This window comes from Geotrypetes seraphini, chromosome 19 (genome assembly GCF_902459505.1).
Source record: "Geotrypetes seraphini chromosome 19, aGeoSer1.1, whole genome shotgun sequence".
In the NCBI taxonomy this organism is placed as follows: domain Eukaryota; kingdom Metazoa; phylum Chordata; class Amphibia; order Gymnophiona; family Dermophiidae; genus Geotrypetes; species Geotrypetes seraphini.
Window position 1 is genome coordinate 18,683,773 of NC_047102.1, and position 23,383 is coordinate 18,707,155.

The 23,383-nt window shown below is 46.7% G+C and overlaps 1 protein-coding gene across 2 annotated transcripts in view; it reads left to right on the plus strand.

Moving 5' to 3' along the window:
* Positions 1–22,121, plus strand: part of TMEM41B (transmembrane protein 41B) — a 40,208-nt gene extending 18,087 nt beyond the window's left edge. The window contains exons 6-7 of one of the 2 annotated variants that reach the window (XM_033927918.1): positions 13,401–13,539; positions 18,944–22,120. In XM_033927918.1, coding sequence (XP_033783809.1) covers positions 13,401–13,539; positions 18,944–19,113 — 309 coding nt within the window. In that variant the 3' untranslated portion in view covers positions 19,114–22,120. Of the gene's footprint in view, positions 1–13,400; positions 13,540–18,943 lie in introns of both variants that reach the window. The other variant, XM_033927919.1, reaches the window with a different exon arrangement.
* Positions 22,122–23,383: the final 1,262 nt, after the last annotated feature.

The following is a 23,383-nucleotide window of genomic DNA, read 5'->3' on the forward strand; positions in this document are numbered from 1 at the left end:
CACCAGTTTTCTATAAGCCCCCTTCCAGATCCGAAGCGTCCATCGTATAAAAGGATTAGAGATAGAAGCAATATCCATCTCCCGCAAGCCCACCCACGGTAGGTAAGACAGAGCCGGTATGCCCCTAGGGTCCCCCAATAGGCCCAGTTCCACCTGAACCCACAGTTTAGCTGGGTTCGCATGCCAGTCCACAACCGCCCTAAGCTGCGCCGCCCTATAGTACAGTTCCAAATTGGGTAATCCCAATCCCCCCTCCTCCTTAAATTTGAACATGGCATATCTCGCCACCCGAGGACGCCTGCCCCTCCATATAAAATGCAAAAGCATCCTATGCCAACGAATAAAATAGGCCCTAGGGATTTCAACCGGAAGCACTTGAAATAGGTAAAGGAATCTGGGCAGGACCATCATACGCACCACCTCCATTCTGCCCATCCAGGAAAGGTACAGAGGGTCCCATCTATCCAGATCCCGTCGCACCATCTCTCCCAAAGGGAGATAATTAAGGCGGAACAGGGTATCCCACTCCACCCCCAGCCATATCCCCAGGTATTTAATAGGGCCCGTCACCCACCGGAAGGGTACCCCCTTTTGCAGGTCCAGGGCCTCCGCCACTGGTACCGAAATATTCAAGATCTCCGTCTTAGACAGATTAGCTTTAAAGCCTGAAATCCGCCCATAGTCTCGCATCAAATCCCGCAAAGCCAAAAGCGACCTCTCCGACCCCTCCACTATTGCCAAAATATCATCCGCGAAAAGGGACAGTTTATGTTCCTCCCCCTGCACCCGCACCCCCTTCACAAGCCTAGACAAACGGATACTTTGAGCTAAAGGCTCGATCACCAAAGCAAACAACAGAGGAGAAAGCGGGCACCCCTGCCTCGTCCCTCGATGCAATTCAAAGGGCTTGGAGTAGACCCCATTAACTTTGACACATGCCATCGGGTTGTGGTATAACGTGAGAATCCAAGAAATAAAACGCGACCCGAAGCCCATCTGGCGTAGAACCGCCTCCATAAACGTCCAATCCACCCTGTCGAACGCCTTTTCGGCATCCACCGCCACCGCCACCCACGGAGATCCTGATCTACGAGCCTCCCACACCAAGTTCAACACCCGCCTTATACCATCAGCCGCCTGACGCCCCCCAATGAACCCCACCTGATCCGGGTGGATCAGGTCCGGCATATGAGTCGCCATCCTATCTGCCAGAATACGGGCCAGGATTTTGGTATCTATCCCTAATAGAGAGATAGGTCTATAGCTGCCACACAAGGACACATCTTTCCCTGGCTTAGGAAGTATCGTAATCCCTGCCAGGCGCATATAGAAAGGCAAACGCTCTCCCTCTTTCAGAGAATTAAATAATCTAGTTAGCAGGGGTGCAACCAGAGGAGAAAGTTTCTTATAGAACAGCCCTGTAAACCCGTCTAGTCCGGGGGACTTTCCCGGCTTCAAATGTCTAATAACATGCAACACCTCCTCCACCGTGATATCCCTCTCCAGCCCCAGTGCATCCGAGCTAGATAGGGTAGGCAGTCCCAAATCCCTCAAATATGCTTGGCTCTCCACCTCCGAGCCCTTAAGCTCTGGGGTATAAAGCTCCTGGTAAAACTCCCGAAACCGCCGCTGAATGCCTACCTCATCAGTAATTACCGTACCATCGCGCTCCTTAATAGCCAAAATATTACTCCTAGACTGCTTCAGTTTGACCCTTTGAGCCAAAAGTTTGCTAGCCCGATTTCCCGATTCAAAATATTTAAGCTTCACTTTCTCAAGATTAAACTTAATCACCTCATCTTCCAGCTTCCCAAGGGCCATCCGGGTTTCCTGAAGCCTAAGCCTCAACTGCGGGTCCCCCTGTCCCCTCTTATGTTGATCCACCAGAGTGCGGAGCGTCTCCCGGAGCTGCAATTCCTCCTGCTGCCGGGATTTTTTCTTATAAGCAGCTATAGAAATCAATTCCCCCCTTAACACCCCTTTTAGACTTTCCCAGATCGTCATAGGGGAGAACTGATCCACATTGTTAAACTCTAAGAAATCATATATCCCCGTTTCCAACTTTTGCACTATTTTCGGATCTCCCAGCAGGGCATCGTTCAATCTCCAATACGTATCTCCCCCCCGAGGTCCTCCCCATTTCAGATCCACCCATAGCGGGGCATGGTCTGACCATCCAATGGTATCGATCTTGGTATCTATCACTCTACCCCCCCACCCTTTATCCACACATACCAGATCGATGCGAGTGTATACCTCATGTACAGGGGAATAGAACGTGTAGTCCCGGCCCATCCAATGTTGGACCCGCCACCCATCCTCCACATTAAGGACTTCCAGAAATCTCTTCAGACAATTTCTATCCTTCTTAAGTCTATCACCCCCCTTGCCCGTGGAATCCCACTCTGGATTAAGAACCAAATTAAAGTCCCCTCCCACCACCACAGGCCCCACCTTAACCGACAGGATTTTAGACAGGAGGAGATCAAAAAAGTGACCCTGCTGAGAATTCGGTGCATATAAATTAACCAATGTTACCCGAGTTCCATCAATAGTACCAGTCCAGATAAGCCACCTCCCACCTTCATCCCTCCATTCCTTGTCTGGGACCACCCGCAACTTATGGGAGAACAAAATCCCCACCCCCGCCTTTTTCCGCTCCACCCTATTGGAGGCCCAAACCCTCACTGGATATTCCCGAAACTGTACCAACTTTTCCCCAGCTTTTACAAAATGAGTTTCTTGAACAAAACAGATATCAAAACGTAGGCGCTTAATTTCTTTCAACAACAATTGCCGTTTACGTGGCATGTTAAGCCCCTTAACATTCAAACTGCCCAATCTAAGCATATTATCCCCCCCCATCCCCCACTAAAGACATCGCTCCCATCACCCCTGCCTCTCCCCCCATCTGCTCTCTATGTAACCCATTCCCCCCCCCTCCCAGTCCCACCCTCCCTCCCTCCTCTCCCCTCCTCCCCAACTCTCCCTTCCCCCCTCCCCACCAAACCCGCTCTCCCATTCTCCTCCCTCCCTCCAAGACTTCAAGTGACTTCACCTCCCCCCCATGTCACCTTCGTGATACCTCCCGTCCCCACATCCACACCTCACACTCACCATGTCCCCCCCCAAGCACTCCCCAGACCATCCCCAGTCACACTCCCAAAGTCACCACTAGATCAGCAGCAAAGTCCAGGACCCATTAACACAGAAGCGCCACCGCCCTCCGCCAGCCGCTCAGGTGATCGGGGCCGCAGCAGCCCTCAGCTCGTCTGCTCCTCCCTCTTGTCGAACGCTCTGCCGTCCTCTCCGTCTCTGGGGCACCGCTTTCCACTGATACCGCTCCAACTTCTGCGCCGCCACTTTGCTCAAAACAGCATCTCCCATTTTCACCAGGCCCTCCTTCAAAAGCATCGCCTGCAGCTCCGCCACGGTCGTCACCCTCTTATGCACTCCATTGAAAGTAACCAGCAGACCAAACGGGAACAGCCATCTATATCTCAAGTTATTCTGCTTCAACACCTCCAGCAGCGGGCGAAACTCCCTCCTCTTCTGCAAAGTTATACTCGAGAGATCTTGAAATATCTCCACTTTCAAATTCTTCCAGGAGATAACACCCAAGTCTCTAGCTTTCTTCACCAGACGATCCTTATCGGGGAAGTGGTGGATACAAGCAATAATATCTCTCGGGTAATCCCCAGTCTTCGGACCCAGGGTTCGGTGCGCCCTATCCACTCTCAGGCCCCCAGTAGTGTTGTCAGGGGCCCCCCCATCCGCCAGCAGGAACCGGCTGAGCTCCTGCACCACAGCTGCCGCGTCCCCATACTCAGCTGTTTCTGGGACTCCCCGGATCCGGACATTATTCCTTCGGGACCTATTTTCCAGGTCCTCCACTTGGGCACAGCAGTCTAGAAGATCTTTTTGGACTGCCTTCACCTGCGTTGTGAGTCCCTGAACCGTCTCTTCTTGCTCCCCCAAGCGTTTTTCATTGTCCTCCACTCTGCCCAGCAAGTCTGCAAAGTCCTGCCTTATCTCCTTTACGGCCTCTTTGATTTTACCTTTTACAGCCGCCACCTCCTCTTTAATTTCAGGGGCCCACAGTTTCAGGTCGGCTTTTGTCACAGCCGCCGCCGACCCAGCTCGCCGTAGCCTCGGGGAAGCACCGCGCTCAGACTCCTCTTCCGACGCGCTGTCTCCCGACTCGCGCGCGGACATGCCCGAGGTCCCACGCACGTGGCGGAGGCCTCCCTGCTCACCGCCGCGCTCCGTCGCTCTGCCGGGCTCCACTCGTTTTTTCGTCGGCATCCCGCAAGAGCCCCAGGCTTCCCCCACACTCGTCCTACCTCGGGCGCACCGATTGCAGCGTCCCGCTACGGGAAAGTTTTGCTCTTTAGAGAGGAGAGTCAGAGCAAAGTCCCTACCCCTCCATCTCGGATCGTGACGTCACCGGAAGTTCGATTCAGGAGAATGTTTAAAGTTTTAACTCGCCGATAACTATACTCCTGAGCGCTTGCATTTTATGTACTCTCAGGCTTCTGATATTTGGTGGACCTGCTTGGAAATTCAGTTGTGCTGGACTGTGGTTGTGGATTTCTTGACTAACAAAACACAAACTACAGTACTCCTGTCACCTCAAAGCTGTCTGCTGGTGTTATATAATGAGGCCTTTTATTTTATTTTTTAACTTAATAGCTTTTATTTTTTTGCTAAGGTACATACAGAACAAAGCATTCAGAAACTCAAGAAACAGAACAATAGAACAAAAAGGCATCATATACAAGATGACCATTATGGTGCATAAAGCAACCAGCAACATTGTCTCCTCCTCTCCCCCCAAGATCCCACAAAAATCATCTTCATTGTACAGTTTTCTTCCACTCTGCATAGCTTTGCCATTTTCTAATAAAGCTCCTCATCCTGTGATACTTAAGGCCATCAGCCTATACAGAGAGTACCAGTTGTCCAGTCAGCATTAATTGCATATCTGGAGCAGCAGACTGTTTCCAACTGGCCGCCAGCACCAGGTGGGCCACCGTTAGGAACAGTTTAGTGAAGTAGACTTCCCCCTTCTCCCAAATAGTATCATAATGGTTCAGAAATACTAACCCAATGGAGGGTTCAAGAGCCCCACGCAGAATAAATGACAAGGTCGAAATACTGAGATCCAGAACCCCCAAGCCATTCTACAATCTCACCACATGTAAAATAAGTACCCGAGAGCCTGCAACCCCACCAACACTACCCATCCGCCCTCCATAGTTTTGCTAGGAAAATAGGGGTGTAGTACCAGTGCAGCAATGCTTTGTACCCATTTTCCACCATCACAGTGGCTAAGCCAAGCATGGCGGCATGCTTCCAGGTCATGTCCCATTCATCTTGGGTTATTGTCCGGTCCAAATCTGCAATATTTAGCTGGGTTCCTACAATAAAACTATTAGGAGGATGAGAGTTTATCCCAGGACAAGCAGGCATGATATTCTCACATGTGGGTGACGTCATCTACGGAGCCCCGATGCGGAAGCATTTTCAAGCAAACTTGATTGAAGATTTAAGTTTGCTCTGCTGCTCCACGCATGCGTGCCTTCCTGCTCCACTAGGGGGCGCATCCCCTCGTGGTCTCCAGTTCAAAATTTTCCGCTGAGCCTAGAAGTCGTGTTTTTTCAGGCTCTGCCCCAACTGCCTTCTAGCACCGCGATTTTTTCTTGTTTTTCTCGATTTAGTCGCTGTGCGCGAGTTTTTTTTCTTGTTTCAACTGTTCCTGCTTCGTTTTTCACTGACCCGGAGGCTTCCGGGTCCCCGTGGCCGCGTGGCTATTTGAGCCGCGGCCAGTTTTGATTCTATGTCCCGGCCTTTGACCGGCTTTAAAAAGTGCTCCCGGTGCGAGCGGCTTCTTTCCATCACAGAACAGCATCGCCGGTGCATCCTCTGCCTGGGGGCCGCTCATTAACCGACTCCTGCCCCCAGTGCGCTACTTTCCAGAACCGGGCCCTCCGTCGAAGGAAAGCCCGCATGGCGGTTCTTTTCGCCCCGGACCAACCCTCTACCTCGGCCTCGAGGTCGGCCCCGGCCTTGACCTCGAATACCTCGGCATCGCCTCGAGACTCGAACCCGAAGTCCTCGGGACAACAGAAAACCTCGGCTCCGGGTAAGTCCCCTCTTCAGGTTCTGTACCAGCAAAGAAACCGGCCTCGGGGACACCGGCGACGCATGGCGGAAGTCCCATGCTTACAGCCCCGGCAAAGCCCTCCAAGCCTTCGGGCTGTGCCTCCACCACACGGGAATACTCTGATACGAGGTCGCCCCCGGTGGAGTGCACCGAGGCAGTGGACATGCCCTCGATGCTGTCCATGCCCATATTCCAGGACCTACTCCGAGCGATGATCTCGTCGGAGCTGTCCGCTGCAATGGCCCATTTGCAACCGGCCTCGACCTCGACCCCGCATGTGCCAGACCAGCCTGAGCCTCGCGTCGAGCCACCTCGAAGAAAAGCGCGCAAGCTTCGCCGCATTCCATCCTCCTCGGACTCCTCACCGAGGCACCCGAGGCGCTCTCCATCCACAGACCGCCGCAGTGCAAAACGTCGTGCTAAAACGACAGAAACCTCGAACCGCCGTACCTCCAAGAAGGCCCGGGGTTCCCCCACTCTACGAGGCCGTTCACCTACACCTCGTACGGGACCGCTAAGGGTGGCTGAGTTATCACTCTCCAACCCGCGCATCCGAACTCCCCCTCGGACCGGGACTCCGACCCGAGGTTGTAGGTCTTCACCGAGGGAGTCCGGGTCGAGGTCACCGATTCGACACCGATCGGTACCTCAAACCCCGACATCGTCTCCGAGGGGCTCCTCGAGACGTCGGAGATCTACGACCCCGGAACACTTTCACAGTACTTCCCCGGTCTTGGAACGTGGATCGGAGCAGGAACCTCGAAACTCGAGGGAAGCCTCCCCATCCTTCTCCACCCGACGGAGGTCTCGTTCACCGACCCCGCACGGGGCCTCGGGAACATCTCGCCCATCCTTCACTCGCTTTGTCCAGGACATGGGCCACGCTTTGGACTTAGACCTCCAGTCCGACTCCAGATACTCTAAGGAATACCTAGCGGAGCTGGATATGCCATCACTGCCCAGAGAGTCCCTCCGCTTACCGCCTAACCCGGTACTCCAACAGGCCTTCTTCAGGAACCTGGAGACCCCCTACATGGTCACAGCCATACCCTCCAAAATGGAGGCCAAGTACCGCACAGTACCCTACCTGGGATTCGAACAACCACAGCTCTCCCACCAGTCGCTGCTAGTAGAATCCTCCTTGAAAAAGGCCCACCCATCCCGGGTCTCAGCCGCGGTCCCCCCAGGCCGAGAAGGCCGTACCCTAGACAAGTTCGGCAGGAGACTATATCAAAATGCCATGATGGCCTCTAGGGTGCAAAGCTACACTTTCACCTTCACATCCTACCTCAAACACCTCATTGGACTATTGAGAACCTTTGAGACTGACCTACCGGCCTCCCGCCAAGGAGCGTTTGGCCTGCTTTTAGAGTCCCTCTCCAACCTGCGCCTCCAACTATTCCACGCGTCCTACGATGGCTTCGAACTCTCCTCCAGAGAGGCAGCCTTTGCTATCGCCATGCGCCGACTAGCTTGGCTGCGCCTGGTCGACATGGACCCCAACTTACAGGACCGGTTGGCTAACCTACCCTGCGTGGGAAAAGAACTGTTCGACGACACGATCGAGGCGGCTACAAAACGCCTCTCCGAACGCGAACGCTCGTTTGCCTCCCTCGTCCGGCAAAAACCTAAACTGCCCGCGCCCAGGCCATTCAGGGCCCCTCCACGCCGCTACCCACAAAAATCCACCCCTCCCTTCTCGCGGCCTCCACCCAGGCGTCCGCAAGCCCACCACCGGGCCATGCCCAAGTCCCAACCGCCTGCGACTTCCAAACCATCCCCGTCCTTTTGATGGGACTCGCGGAAGGGGGCGGGCCCCCTCCGCCATAGTCCCAGGCCTCCTTCCCATCGGGGGCCGCCTCAAAGCCTTTTACCCTCGCTGGGAACAAGTCACGTCGGACGCATGGGTCCTTGGCGTGATCTCATCAGGATACTCTCTCAACTTTCGGGCCATTTCTCTGGACAACCCCCCAAGGAATTGCCCTCCCAACCGGACGCAGCTACCCCTACTCCTCTCCGAGGCTCGAGACCTGCTTCGCCTCAGGGCAGTGGAGGAGGTTCCCCCCGACCAACGGGGGAAGGGCTTCTACTCCCGTTACTTCCTGGTACTGAAAAAAACGGGAGACCTACGCCCAATACTAGACTTGAGACGCCTCAACAAATTTCTAGTACGGGAAAAATTTTGGATGCTTTCCCTACCGACCCTCTACCCCCTGATCGACGAGGGCGACTGGCTCTGCTCCCTCGATCTGAAGGAGGCGTACACACATGTCCCAGTACACCCCGCTCATTGCAATTTCTTGTGTTTTCAGGTAGGGGACTGGCACCTACAATACCGAGTCCTCCCCTTCGGCCTAGCATCATCACCTCGGGTCTTCACCAAGTGCCTCGTGGTGGTCGCAGCAACCTTACGTTCCCAGGGCCTCCAGGTATTCCCCTACCTGAACGACTGGCTGATCAAAGCCCCGTCCAGGGAAGGGGTTATCTCAGCGACCCAACAAACTATTACCTACCTACAAAGTCTGGGGTTCGAAATAAACTTCCCAAAATCCCAACTACGCCCCTCGCAGTCCCTACAGTTCATCGGGGCCACGCTGGATACGGTTCGTCTCCGTTCCTTCCTCGCCCCTCCGCGCCTAGAGGCGTTAGTAAGTCTGAGTCGAAGGATCTCTCTGCTGACCTCGGTATCAGCTCGACAGATGATGACTCTCCTAGGCCACATGGCCTCCACCGTCCATGTCACACCCTTCGCCCGCCTCCATCTGAGAATCCCTCAATGGACCCTGGCCTCTCCATGGCGTCAAGACCGGGACCCGACCGACCGTCCCGTGACAGTGACTCCTTCCTTGCAAAGATTGCTCCGCTGGTGGGCCGACTCTTCAAATCTTTCCAAAGGTTTACTCTTCCTTGCCCCTCATCACAGCAAGGTTCTCACCACGGACTCGTCAGAGTACGCTTGGGGAGCCCATCTGGTCGGCCTACGCACGCAGGGGATGTGGTCAGCGGAAGACCGCCGTTGTCACATCAATCTATCTCGCAGCTGTAGCTTTTCAACATCTGCTCCACGACCGGGTGGTCCTCATCCGAACCGACAACCAGGTAGCAATGTACTATGTAAACAAACAAGGAGGAACAGGGTCTTGGTCCCTCTGTCGGGAAGCCCTGCGCCTCTGGAAATGGGCAATCTCCAACAACACCTTCCTTCGAGCGGTGTACATACAAGGAGAACAAAACTGTCTGGCGGACAGACTCAGCCGCCTCCTCCAGCCACACGAGTGGTCACTGCACTCTCAAACCCTACGACAGGTGTTCAAACAGTGGGGGACACCTCAAATAGATCTGTTCGCATCCCCCCACAATCACAAACTGCCTCTCTTCTGCTCCCGGATGTACTCCCCGGACCGGCTCGAGGCCGACGCCTTCCTCCTCGACTGGGAGGGAAGGTTCCTGTACGCATTCCCGCCGTTTCCTCTGATCCTGCGGACGCTTGTCCACCTGAAAACAGTACAAGCCACCCTGATTCTGATTGCTCCTTGCTGGCCACGCCAGCCTTGGTTTTCCCTTCTACTTCAACTCAGTGTCAGAGATCCACTGCCTCTGCCTCGGTTTCCCTCTCTACTATCACAGGGTCAGGGTTCGCTGTTACATCCCAATCTTCAATCTCTTCATCTGAATGCTTGGTTTCTTTCCCCCTGACTTCTCTCCCCGTGTCTCAATCAGTCAAGGAGATATTGGAGGCCTCTAGAAAGACCTCAAAGAGAACCTGCTACTCCCAAAAGTGGACCAGATTCTCAGCCTGGTGCTCCTCTCACAGCCAGGACCCGGTGTCGGTCCCCGTCCCCCTGGTCCTTGACTATTTACTTCAATTATCTCACTCTGGCCTAAAGACCAACTCCATTCGAGTACACCTCAGTGCGATTGCAGCCTTCCATCAGCCCCTGGAAGGGAAAGCCCTCTCGCTCCACCCCCTAGTCTCTCGCTTCATGAAGGGTCTTCTGAATGTCCACCCTCCTCTCAAACCTCCTCCGGTGGTTTGGGACCTTAATGTGGTTCTGGCTCAACTAATGAAACCTCCATTTGAGCCCCTAGACAAATGCCATCCAAAGTTCCTCACTTGGAAGGTGATTTTCCTGCTTGCGCTCACTTCCGCTCGGCGGGTTAGTGAGCTACAAGCTCTAGTGGCGTACCCACCCTTCACGGTATTCCATCACGACAAGGTGGTACTCCGCACTCATCCAAAGTTCTTACCTAAAGTAGTGTCTGATTTTCATCTCAATCAGTCCATTGTCTACCTGTGTTTTTTCCCAAGCCCCACTCTCATCCCGGAGAGGTGGCACTCCACACTCTGGACTGTAAGAGAGCGTTGGCCTTCTACCTCCAACGCACTCAACCACACCGGAAAGTCCCACAATTGTTTTTGTCCTTCGACTCAAACCGGTTAGGTCACCCAGTCTCCAAGCGCACCTTGTCCAACTGGTTGGCCGATTGCATCTCCTTCTGCTACGCTCAGGCTGGTCTCGCACTGCATGGTCGAGTAACAGGACACAAGGTCCGAGCGATGGCAGCCTCCGTAGCGTTCCTCAGGTCCACACCTATTGAGGAAATCTGCAAGGCTGCCACGTGGTCTTCGGTTCATACTTTCACCTCCCATTACTGTCTGGACTCTCTGTCCAGGAGCGATGGCCGGTTCGGCCAATCGATTTTGCGAAATCTATTTGCCTAAATTGCCAACTTCCCTCCATCCCTTTTCAGTTAGCTTGGAGGTCACCCACATGTGAGAATATCATGCCTGCTTGTCCTGGGATAAAGCACAGTTACTTACCGTAACAGGTGTTATCCAGGGACAGCAGGCATATATTCTCACAACCCGCCCACCTCCCCGAGGTTGGCTTCTTTGCTAGTTAAATGAACTGGAGACCACGAGGGGATGCGCCCCCTAGTGGAGCAGGAAGGCACGCATGCGTGGAGCAGCAGAGCAAACTTAAATCTTCAATCAAGTTTGCTTGAAAATGCTTCCACATCGGGGCTCCGTAGATGACGTCACCCACATGTGAGAATATATGCCTGCTGTCCCTGGATAACACCTGTTACGGTAAGTAACTGTGCTTATTCAAACCATTGCAGTTCGTTTAATTTAACCTGAAAAAATCTGAACACATAACATCTTACTATCAAAAACTACATTGGCTCCTAGTTGAGGCAAGGATACTTTTCAAATTTGCTTGCATAAGTTATAAAACATTGTTTGGTTATGCACCGTGCTACATGAGGAGTGTGTGGCGCAGTGGTTGAAGCTACAGCCTCAGGTCCCTGGGGTTGTGGGTTCAAACCCCGCGCTGCTCCTTGTGACTCTGGGCAAGTCGCTTAATCCTCCATAGCCCCAGGTACATTAGATAGATTGTGAGCTCACTGGGACAGATAGGGAAAATGCTTGAGTACCTGATTGTAAAACCGCTTAGATAATCTTGATAGGCGGTATATAAAATCCTAATAATAAAACTTGATTTTAGACTTTCTGAAACTGATCACCACACTTGTGGTTTGTATATAAAAGATTTCTTGAAAGAACTTTGTCTTATCAATCAGGCAACTAGAGTAAAATTTTAAGTGGTTCAATTGTGGTTTCTTATTCCTATCAAGATTTTAAGGAAAAATGTAAAAGAATCCCAGCCTTCTGAATATAGTCCTTCGCTTGGAGATATGGGAACAAATCTCTAGGTTCCAAACCACATCTCTCCTTGGGTCTCCAAAGGATTGCACCATCCACAGGCAAAATGGTGGAAACAATTATAAAAAATAAAATTGTGGAACATGTCTAGACAAACATGATTTAGTGAGACGGAGTCAGCATGGGTTCAGCCGCAAGAGATCTTGCCTCACCAGTTTGCTTGACTTCTTTGAAGGTGTGAATAAACTTGTGGATAAAGGTGATCCGGTTGATATAGTGTATCTAGATTTTCAGAATGCTTTTGATAAAGTTCCTCATGAGAGGCTCCTGAGAAAATTAAAGCATCAAGGGATGGGTGACAAAAGTTCAGTTGTGGATTAGGAATTTATTATTGGATAGAAAACAGAGGGTAGGGTTAAATGGCCATTTTTATCAATGGAGGAGAGTAGACAGGGGGTGCTGCAGGGGTCTGTACTGGGACCGGTGCTATTTAACTTATTTATAAATGACCTAGAAATTGAAATGACAAGTGCGGTGATTAAATTTGCAGATGACATTAGACTGTTCAAAGTTGTTAAAACGCATGCGGATTGTGAGAAATTGCAGGCAGACCTTAGGAAACTGAAAGACTGGGCATCCAAGTGGCAGATGAAATTTAATGTGGACAAATGCAAAGTGATGCACATTGGGAAGAATAACCCGAATCACAGTTACTGGATACTAGGGTCCACCTTGGGGGTTGCGCCCATGAAAAGGATCCAGGTGTCATCGTAGACATTACGATGAAACCTTCTGCTCAATGTGTGGCGGTGGCCAAAAAAGCAAACAGGATCCTAGGAATTAAAAAAAGAGATAGTTAACAAGACTAAGAATGTTATAATGCCCCTGTATCGCTCCATGGTGCAACCTCCTCTGGATTATTGCATTCAGTTTTGGTATCCTTTTCTCAAGAAAGAGATAGTGATGCTAGAAAAGGTTCAAAGAAGAGCAACCAAGATGATAAAGGGGATGGAACGCCTCTCATATGAGGAAAGACTAAAATGGTTGGGGCTTTTCAGTTTGGAAAAGAGATGGCCGAGATGAATTATGATTGAAGTCTCCAAAATCTTGAGTGGAATAGAATGGGTACGAGTGGATCGATTTTTCACTCCATCAAAAATTACAAAGACTAGGGAATACTCGATAGGAGGAAAAATTTTTTCACTCGGAGAATAGTTAAGCTCCTGAACACATTGCCAGAGGTTGTAGTAAGAACAGATAGCGTAACTGGTTTTAGGAAAGGGTTGGACAGTTTCTTGGAGGAAAAGTCTATAGTTTGTTATTAAGAGAGACATTGGGAGGAAGCCACTGCTTGCCCTGGATTTGTAGCATGGAATATTGCTACTCTTTGGGTTTTGGCCAGGTACTAGTGACCTGGATTAGCTACCTTGAGAACGGGATACTGGGCTTGATGGACCCTTGGTCTGACCCACCTATCTACTAGAAAAGATATTAGCAAGGTAAGAACCTAATCTCTTTTTAAAGCACTTTTAATGGTCAAAACTGATTTTATTTATTTTTTTGCAGGTTGAGCGGCACAGAGAACATCTTATAAACTATGTAATATTTCTTCGAATAACACCGTTTCTTCCAAATTGGTTCATCAATATAACATCTCCTGTTATTAATGTACCATTGAGTGTCTTTTTCTTAGGCACTTTCCTAGGTAAGATTTGGTTTTATTTATTTTTGTGTGTGTAATACAGGTACAAGATCCTTTATCTGAAATTCTGTAAAGCTGTAAAAAATGAAATTTGATACAACACATACTTAAACCAGCACTGGTATGTGCGTTTCTCCTGTTTTCTGCACAATTCAAGTTGGAGGGCTGGAAAAATGGCATAAAACTGCAGATTCCCTCAGGGTGGCAATGAGAAGCTGAAAAGGAACTGTTTCTTTTGTCAACAGCATAGAAAATTGAGGTATTGAAGAAGCTTGATCATGGTGTATCGATACGACATGGTTCCAAGGATTTCAGATAAAGGATCTTGTACATCTATATATTTGTCAAAGAGCACCACCACATGGATAATTATGCAATGTCATCTTACAGATGACTTCAGCAGAGCAGCAGCTAAAACTAGGTCATTTTTTCATGTTATTCACACTATCCAGAGTGTCTACACTATTGCAGATTTTGTGTTACCCGCAAAGAGGCTAATCTTACCAGACAGTCCTTCAGCAATATTTTTTATAAAAATGTTAAAAAGAATAGGCCTAAGAACAGAACCGTGATGCATACCACTGGTAACATACTTTTTCTCAGAGTGATCTTCATTGATCACTACACTCTTGTCACCTTCACTCAACCAGTTCCTGACCCAGCCCATCACTTTGGAACCTATCCCAAGGGCACTCAGTTTATTTATGAGATGTCTGTATGAAACACTGTCAAAGGCTTTGTTAAAATCTAAATACAGTACATCTAGCGCACTCCCTCTGTCCAATTCTCTGGTCACTCAGTCAAAGAAATTGATCAGATTTGTCTGACAAGACCTACCTCTAGTGAATGCATATTGCCTCTGGTCCTGTAATCCACTGGATTTCTGAAACTTCACCATTCTCTGCTTTAAAAGTATTTCTGTTAATTTGCTCACAACGGAAGTCTGACTTACTGGCCTGTAATTCTCTACTTCTTCCTTACTTCCATTTTTACGGAGAGTGACCGCATCCTACCTTCTCTAGTCCTCCGGGACGGCGTGGGAGTCGAACTCCGCCTCCCGACAGTCCTAGCTGCGCAAAATCCTAAAAAATAAAATAAAATATTCCCTTGCTTCAAGAATATTTAGCTTTTAACCTCAGTCATATTCTCCTGTGAACCAAAGATCATCTATTCTTTCTTCCTCCCCCCTAAGCCGCCTGTGCTTGTCTCTGCCCTCTACAGCTCCTACCCCTCCATAGCCTGTCTGAGGACCACCGAAAAACTACCCCAAAGCTGCTTTCCAGAGCTGAGGAAATAGGAAGCCATTACCATCTCAACCCTACTTTCTTCGCCTGACTCTACTTGCGCATAAAGAATTGAACCTGTTACCAAATCGTTCCTTTAGCTAGATAATAATTGCCTACCTCTGCCCAAATCCTTACATAAAACAAATTCTGCTAAGCTCCACCTCTGTTTTTATTTTACCAGCAGAAATTGCCAAGTTCCACCTCCATTTGTATTCTCACTAGAACAATTGGTGCTAAGTCTTCATCGGTTTTTAGTCTTCCCTCCGTTTCACTAAGTTCCTCACCTGAACTCAGTTCTCCCTCCATCCTGTCTTTCCAGCTTCTTTGGTTCCCCTCTCTTGTTCCCTTTGACCTCACCATGAAGCCACCTTCTTGGCTCCTTCTCCTCCTACTTTGCTCATGCACCAACACTTCACACTGCCAAAAACCTCTCCCTCCCAACCTACTCAACTCCACAAACTGCAGCAACACCTGCCCTGACCTCAGAATCCCTGCACTAGTACGCATTAGAACCCACCCCTTCAAAAAACCCCGAGGAGTCAACTATGCCTCCCTAAAGCCTGCTCCTCCAGCCAACCTACCCAGCCTTACCTCTGACTCTCTCACCCCAGTTCCAACACTACTGTAACGCCAGATCTGTCCGCAACAAGACCCAAATACTAAAAGACTTACTTGGAGACTTCGATCCGGGTTTCTTGTGCATCACAGAATCATGGATCGAAAAAGATAATTTATTCACACAAAACGAACTCTGCCCCCCTGGATACCATGGCCTCTTCTCTCCCAGAACCAACCGAAAAGGAGGAGGCTTGGCTTTGCTCTATAAATCATTCTTCGATGTTCATCTCCTTGAAAAGGGCAGCCATGCTTCTCTAGAATTCATGTTTTTTAAGTTCAATCAGTGATGAATTTCACCCCCACCCATTAGGTATCTTGTTACTTTACCGGCCATCAACCCCCTGGAGCAAATCCTCTGAACTCGTTCTCGAGACCTTAACAAGGGCCTTCCTAAAATTCCAGAGACTATTGATCATTGGCGATATCAATCTCCACCTAGATGACAACGCCAGCAAGGGTGCAACTGAATTCAAGAACTTCCTCACTTCCCTAGGTTTCACCGTACCTACGCCCGCCCACCGTACCTACGCCTACCCATGAAAAGGGGCATACACTAGACATCATCAGTTTCCTCGAACTGACCGAACACAAAACTTCTGCCGAAGAGGCACATTGGGAACATGTCCCCTGGTCTGATCACCTTTTAGGCTCTTTCTGCCTTCCCATTTTCATGTCCCACCTTGGCAATCCACCCCGGGCCACAAACTATATTACCTACCGCAAAAAAATCACAAGCGAACTGTTCTGGACCCAATTTCTCAATAAACTTCCCTCTTTTCCTAAACCTATTGACCCAGAATCCAACTGGCACAACTGGGTAATCCTTTCCGAGACCACCTACTGTGCTCTTGCCCCTTTATCTACTAAACCTATCTCCTACTCCCGCAAGGCCCCCTGGTATCTTCCATACCACAGGGAATTGAAGCAGAAATGTAGAGCTCTGGAGCGTAAATGGAAAAAATCTAAATCCCCTTCAGACAGACAATCCTGGAGAGACAATATCAAGTTCTACAACACAGTATTGAAAAAGGCAAGGAAGAATTTCTATGGTGATAAAATTTCCAGATCAAAAAACCAAAATAGTACACTGTTCAACATCTGGCGCAACTTAACTTCTAAACACGACTCCACCGTTCCCCCCTCCTCCCCATCCGCAGACCTAGCTAAATTTTCCCCCAACAGTCTCTTACAATTCTCTGGCACCCACCGACTCCAACCCTATCCCTGCAGATAGATCCTGGACTGCCTTTGAACTCGTATCCGAACCCCAGATCTCTAAGCTTTGCCTCAAACTGAAATCCTGCAAATGTGTCCTGGATCCTTTCCCTTCCTACCTCTACGATAGCATTCCCGCGCAGGCCATCTCCTCCCTTACCAGACTTATAAACTCTGCTTTTTTACCGGGCCTGTTCTCCACAGAAATGGGACATATTGCCTTGTCCCCACTACTGAAAAAAGCTGATCTTGACCCTTCTTTACCATCTAACTACCGCCCTATAGCAAATATCCCTCTCCTGACCAAAATGCTAGAGGCCGTCATCTCTACCCAGCTCTCATCTTACCTAGAGAGATTCTCCATTCTCCTACCCTACCAATATGGCTTCCGACCTAGCTTCAGCACCGAATCCCTCCTAGTCTCCTTAATTTCAAAGGTGCAACAATTACATTCTCGAAACAAGTTCACTGTCCTATTGCAATTCGATCTCTCTGCAGCCTTCGATGTAGTCCACCACGATATTCTACTCTATCAACTTTCCGAGATAGGCATTGACTCCACCGTCCTACAGTGGTTCTCGAACTTCGTATGCTCCCGTTCCTACACTGTCAACACAAATGGCACCATGTCCGTTCCTTGGAAACCATCTTGTGGAGTCCCACAGAGATCTCCCCTATCCCCTATTCTCTTTAACATCTATATGTCTTCTCTGAAATTCTTCCATCTATCTCCCCTCGAAACAATCTACATATACGCTGATGACATCCTCGTCCTTCTTGAGACTGACCAGAACCTCACCAACCTCCACGAGAACATTACAGCTTGCATAACAAGACTTCACTCCTGGTCCTTCTCAGTACAGATGAAACTGAACGAGTCTAAAACAAAACTACTCTGGCTCGGCCCAAAATTAGAACACCTGCCCACCCTCTTTTCACTGCCCTCTGGCGACACTCTGCAGCTTGAGTTTTCAAGCAAGGTCCTAGGCATCACCATCGATTCTTCCCTCTCCTTCAATGACCACCTCAACTCCTTGGCAAAATCATGCTTTTTTAGCCTCCACTTGCTGAGGAAAGTAAGGTCCTACTTCCGCCAACATCATTTTGCTGTCCTTGTCCAATCTATCATCCTCTCCAAACTAGACTACTGTAATGCCATCTATTTAAGTTTAACAAAAAAAAAATCTTCAAAGACTCCAGCTAATCCAGAACACTGCGGCCAAGTTGATCTTTGCAAAACGCAAATCTGATCATGTCTCCCCACTTCTGTCCAAACTTCACTGGCTCCCAGTGATTTCCAGAGTTCATTTCAAGTGTGCCTGCCTGGCTTTTAAGATCATTCACGGCATCCTCCCCCCTCCCAATCCCACTATCTTATAACTCCTCGAGTCCTGACTCTACCAGGCCCACCCAAAAACATAAACTATCCTTCCCCTCTCTACATGGTATTATCTATGCGGGTAAACTGGGGAAACCCCTCCTCACACAGCTTTGGAACAATCTTACTGTCCCACTACGGAACCTGAACTCCCTCCAACTATTCCGTAAGCACCTGAAAACTTGGCTTTTCACAAAAATGTAATTTTCTCTTCCCCTTCACGCATCCGCTACCCTTTCTCTTCCCCCCAACCCTTTATTCTGCTCTTCCTATATTTAAGTTCTTGTAAACCGTGCTGAGCTCTACATCTGTGGAGAAGATGCGGTATATAAACTTAAGGTTTAGTTTAGTTTAGAATGGCTTTCTTCCTATTCAGAGTAATTATTTTATTGTTATAAAGAAGCCTTGATTTATTTTTTTAAGATTGTTTAAAACAAAAAACAACCCCCCAGAAGATGGAAACTAAAGAAAAATAATCAGACTAGGGAATTTCTAATGGAGTAAGATCCATCAGCTTGCACAGTCAAACTGACTTCTTGCTTCATCTATCATTATTTAATGTCCAGCAAGAAGAATACATTTCCTGACTAGTAATGCTATGATGGAAGTTACCATTCATTAGGGCAGGTGGTCATAATCGGTTTGTCTTCTGTTGTACATCCTATATTTTAAGATAAGTTCTAAAACCTAAACAAATTGGGGACTTTTAAGTTCTAGATTTGTTTTTTTTCCCTCCACTTCTGTAGACTTTTTACTAATGAGCTACTGGACCATTGAAGTGTAACGTTTGTGAATGCCAACCTTTCAAAACTTATCAAGTTGATATTTGAAGATAGCTCTTGACAAAAAGTTTTTCTACTGTCACTGCCATAAAGTTCAGTCAATGTTTTTTGTTTGTTCCCTTATATAGGTGTCGCACCTCCATCGTTTGTAGCAATTAAAGCAGGAACCACGCTATATCAGCTGACCACAGCAGGGGAGGCGGTTTCTTGGAACTCTGTATTTGTTCTCATGGTACTTGCTGTTCTCTCCATCCTGCCAGCCATCTTCCAGAAGAAACTCAAACAGAAGTTTGAATGAAAATTGTGCTGAATCCTAATTTTTCTCACATGGAGCAAGATTCTTCTCTGCTTATAGCTTCAGCTTTTCTTTAACACCAGCGGAAGAAAAGTGCTGTAAAATTGCACCTTGATAAAATTAAAAGTATAAGATTCTTCTTATGCCTATAAGATTTTGCTGCCTGATACACAAATAACAATTATTAATTTGATCATCTTGCTCCATAGCAAAGAATAAACAACCAAAATGGGTGAGAGTGGATGGACCATTCGGGTCTTTATCTGCCATCATCTACTATGTTACTATGTAAGTGACAGTGATTTGCTAAAAAACCCAGGGAGGCAACCGCTGCAGGTAGACCTACAGGCCAAAGAGCGATCATGATGGGCAGTCACAAAAATTTCCTCCATCTTCCAAGTAGCAGCCCAAGCATGTTGTTCCAACGTAATGCATTTAAAATGAGGAGGAAAAGGTAGCGATTAGACAGGTAATTCCAAAACCAGACTTAATTTGTTTGCTTTTTATAAATAAAAACTGAAAAAGAGAGAATTGTATGGTTGGGATACAAGACACAAATAAGCTTGAGCAGATTTAGTATTTATGTATTGTATCTTGTACAACTTATTGCTTGGATCTTAGTAAATTGGACCCTGTCAGACTTGAACATCATTAATATGATGGAAATGTTTGTAGTGCATTTGGCTTATTCCCAGCAGTGGTATAGAAGCCCTGTTCTGTCCCGAGCCACCTTTATTGAGAGAATTTTCAGTGGTTTAAAAGTGGTATAATGAGGATGTTGGAGCCTCCTGTACTGGGAAGGCACTTCTCACACTAACTTGTGAAGATTTTTGTTATTTAAAAGTAGCATTTCTTCTATCGCCAAGTGACGAGTAAATAGATGAGACCTATTTCCTCCTCTTTCCTTATGCTGCTTTATTTGCAAATGTTGGGAGTTTTGAGAGACAACTCGTATTTTTTCTGAATTTTTTTGTAATTCAGACAAGGAAAATGCATCTTCATTTGCTGGGGCAGAGTAAACAATTTACCATTTTTGCATGTCCTCAGATAAGTCCATGTTTTTGTTCCATTTAGCCCAAGTTAATGCTAATCCTAACCTAGAACTAACCTATTAGGCTTCCTATATAAAACATTTTGAATATAAGATGCTGATTTGGTAATTTCTTATTCTGTCCCACATCAGGATGTCGGAGTGCTTGACATATTGCTTGTCGGCTTTTGGTGATTTAAAATGGCAGATGAATCTTAAAGTATGTTTTAGTTGGTAATTCTGATTTTTTGTTACTGCCTCTTGCGATAGTAGTGTAGTTATCGGACACTGACCCATTTCCAGTGGTCTGGCAGCAGGAGTCTTTGGGTAGCTTTATTCTAACAGTTGTATTTTGTTGATTGTTAGTATATTTGTGTACAAACTTGAATTTTTAAGCCTTTGTTTAGGACCATATCTTTATTCTAAATAAATTTACCAAGATGTGACACATCTTCAAAAACTAACAAGAATAATGTAATCTGTAAATGATAAATTATGTTGGTGTATTTCATGATGGCAGAAAAATGTATTTTTGTTGCTATTTCTTACATCTTACATGGGGGAAATAATCCACTGGCACTAGTAAAAAATTACAGCTGGTTGAATTAAATTATAGAATGCAAGATCTTTAGAATTCCATGAATAACTATGATTGTGTTGTCAGATTTGGAAGCAGGTTTCTGTTGAGTACATATTTCTATACCAAGAGATATAAATGCCATACAATAAGAACCGAGTCCCAATCAGATTAAGGGGAACTCCCTACCACTTTGGTTTAAATCATCCTTTTATCAACTTGTCATACTAGCCATCTGATTTTAAGGTTAAAACAAACGGTTACCCATGAAGCTTTAAAAACTAGGATTGAGCACAAAAGTAGATCTCTGAGCCAGTTGAAACTATAAATTGACAACAAAAAGCTTCTCTCACTGTTCTACAGCCATGACTTATCCGGTTGTACAGTTCCTAATTCAACTTGAAATCTGATGTTTGTATGTGTACGTATATATATATATATATATATATATATATATAAAAAATTTTTTTGATTGGCTAGTTTAAAAGGTTGCTGTAAACTAGCCAATCAAATTATTTTAGGAGAGGGTGGGGTATAGTATTTACACACTTTCTGCTTACTGGGCTCCATAGCAAGCCCTGTAGATAATGGGAGTATCTCTGGAAAAGTAGGTTTCTAGTTAAGCTATTCTGCGAATATGAAAGAAAATACTTTTCCTTGCCTCCACCCCCCCAGGGGCATGTAGTGCTGCCCAGTATTCATTTATGGGTTTTCCAATTGATTGATTCTTTAGGTTAGTGATGTTGGATTTGCTGCTTTATGTAGTCTCCCAAAATGTGATACTGTGGAAATTTGAATATAAGTATCCTGTTTTAAAAATTTTTTAAGCTAATTAGTGTTGATCTTCTCTGATTCCGTCCTGGAGAAAAAAAGAAAATTGGAAGGCAGATTTTGCACAAAAGTGGATTTTAAATAAGATTCTCTGATTTTCTCTCTGTACACGTGGGATGTCTTCTGTCTTTTTCACCACAGTATTAAGACTTCATGTAAATTAGAGTTGTGCCAGATAATTGCAGGAATAAGAGTGCTGCTAACTGTGCCTCTGATTCAATTCTTCATATGGGTGGGGAACAGAGGGCAGGTTTTATATAATAAAACCTTGGCTGTTCTGATTTTTCTTGGCTCCTACTATTATGATCCAATCCCCAACCTTCAGGCAGGAATCTGTCTTAGAGGCAGGGTTCAGGACTGTTATTTGGCTCATCTCATGCAGAAAACTTGAATGCATTCATTTTCTTTGTCAGCTTTTCTTTTCTTGTTTATGACAAATTATGTACCTGGGTCAAGAAAATGTGTTTAGTTTTCCTTTATTTATATCTGTAAATTTTGACTATATTTTAAATTGTATAATTTGTTAGGATTTTTTTTTTTTTATAGAGTTAGGCTTCTTGTGTATTTATTAAACAGAATAATTTTGCTTATCAATTTGTGGACTTGTCTTGGTTTGATTAGGATTCTATAGTTTCTAGTCCTGCCATAAAAAGTAGAACAAGTGAACTTCTTTGCAAACCCATTTCTTTCAAATTCACTTTATTTTTTTAATCTGTATTTTGAGAGTTGATATGGAAGTTTGACTTGGCATGCTCTTAACTAATAGTACAAAGTTTTTTTTCTGCAGAAACCCTGTTCTGTGGTATTTAGCTTCCTTATCTTAATTTTTTTTGTTTTCTGACTCTTATATGTGCAGAAGCTAACAAGCCTGAATAGGCCAAGAATATTATAATGCCTCTGTATCGCTCCATGGTGTAACCTCATCTGGAATTGCATTCAAGCTTGGTTGCCATAGCTCAAAAAACGATGTAGCTGAATTAGAAAATTTTCAAAGAAGAGCAACCAAAATGATAAAGGTGATGGAATTCTTCCTGTATGAGGAAAGCTAAAGAAGTTGAACAACTGAGTTCTATAAAATCCTGAGTGGTGTAGAACGGGTAAATCTGAATCTTTCTTTTTTACTCCTTCAAATAAATTATGAAGATTAGGGGGACACTCGGTGAAATTATATGGAAATAAAACCAATAGGAGGAAATTTATTTTTATTTTTTTTTGCTCAATGAATAGTTCAGCTCAAAAAAAAAAAAGGTTTGGACAAGTTCCTGGAGGAAAAGTCCATAGTCTGCTATTGAGACGGACATATAGGGGAAGTCACTGCTTGCCCTGGTATCTGTGACATGGAATATTGCTACTATTTGGGTTTCTGCCAGGTATTTGTGACCTGGATTGGCCACTGGAAACAGGATACTGAACTAGATGGACAATTGGCCTGACCCAGTAAGGCTCCTATTATGTTCTTATGTAATAATAATAATAAAAAGCAAAGTATTTCAGGATGGGCCATAGTACTGAGCTTCTGATTCTAGTTTCCTGCTGTAAATGAGTGGTGCAGAGGTGACTTATTCAAGGGCCTTGCAGAAAGAAGCTGCTGCATTCTGCCACTTTTTCCATCTCATCCACTTTGAGCTGCAGAGCAATTAGAGCTGCAGATTCCATTTGTAAAACAGCTGAGGTTAACAATGTGTAGGGCTAGTATATTCCATTGTATAGGGCCTAGAGAATGGAACAGTCTCCCTGAGTACATTCGTCGGCAACAGAACATACAGAATTTTAAGATTGCTTAAGTGGCATCTTTTTTGCCAGTTGAAATACAGGGTATGAGACTGTGTTAATAG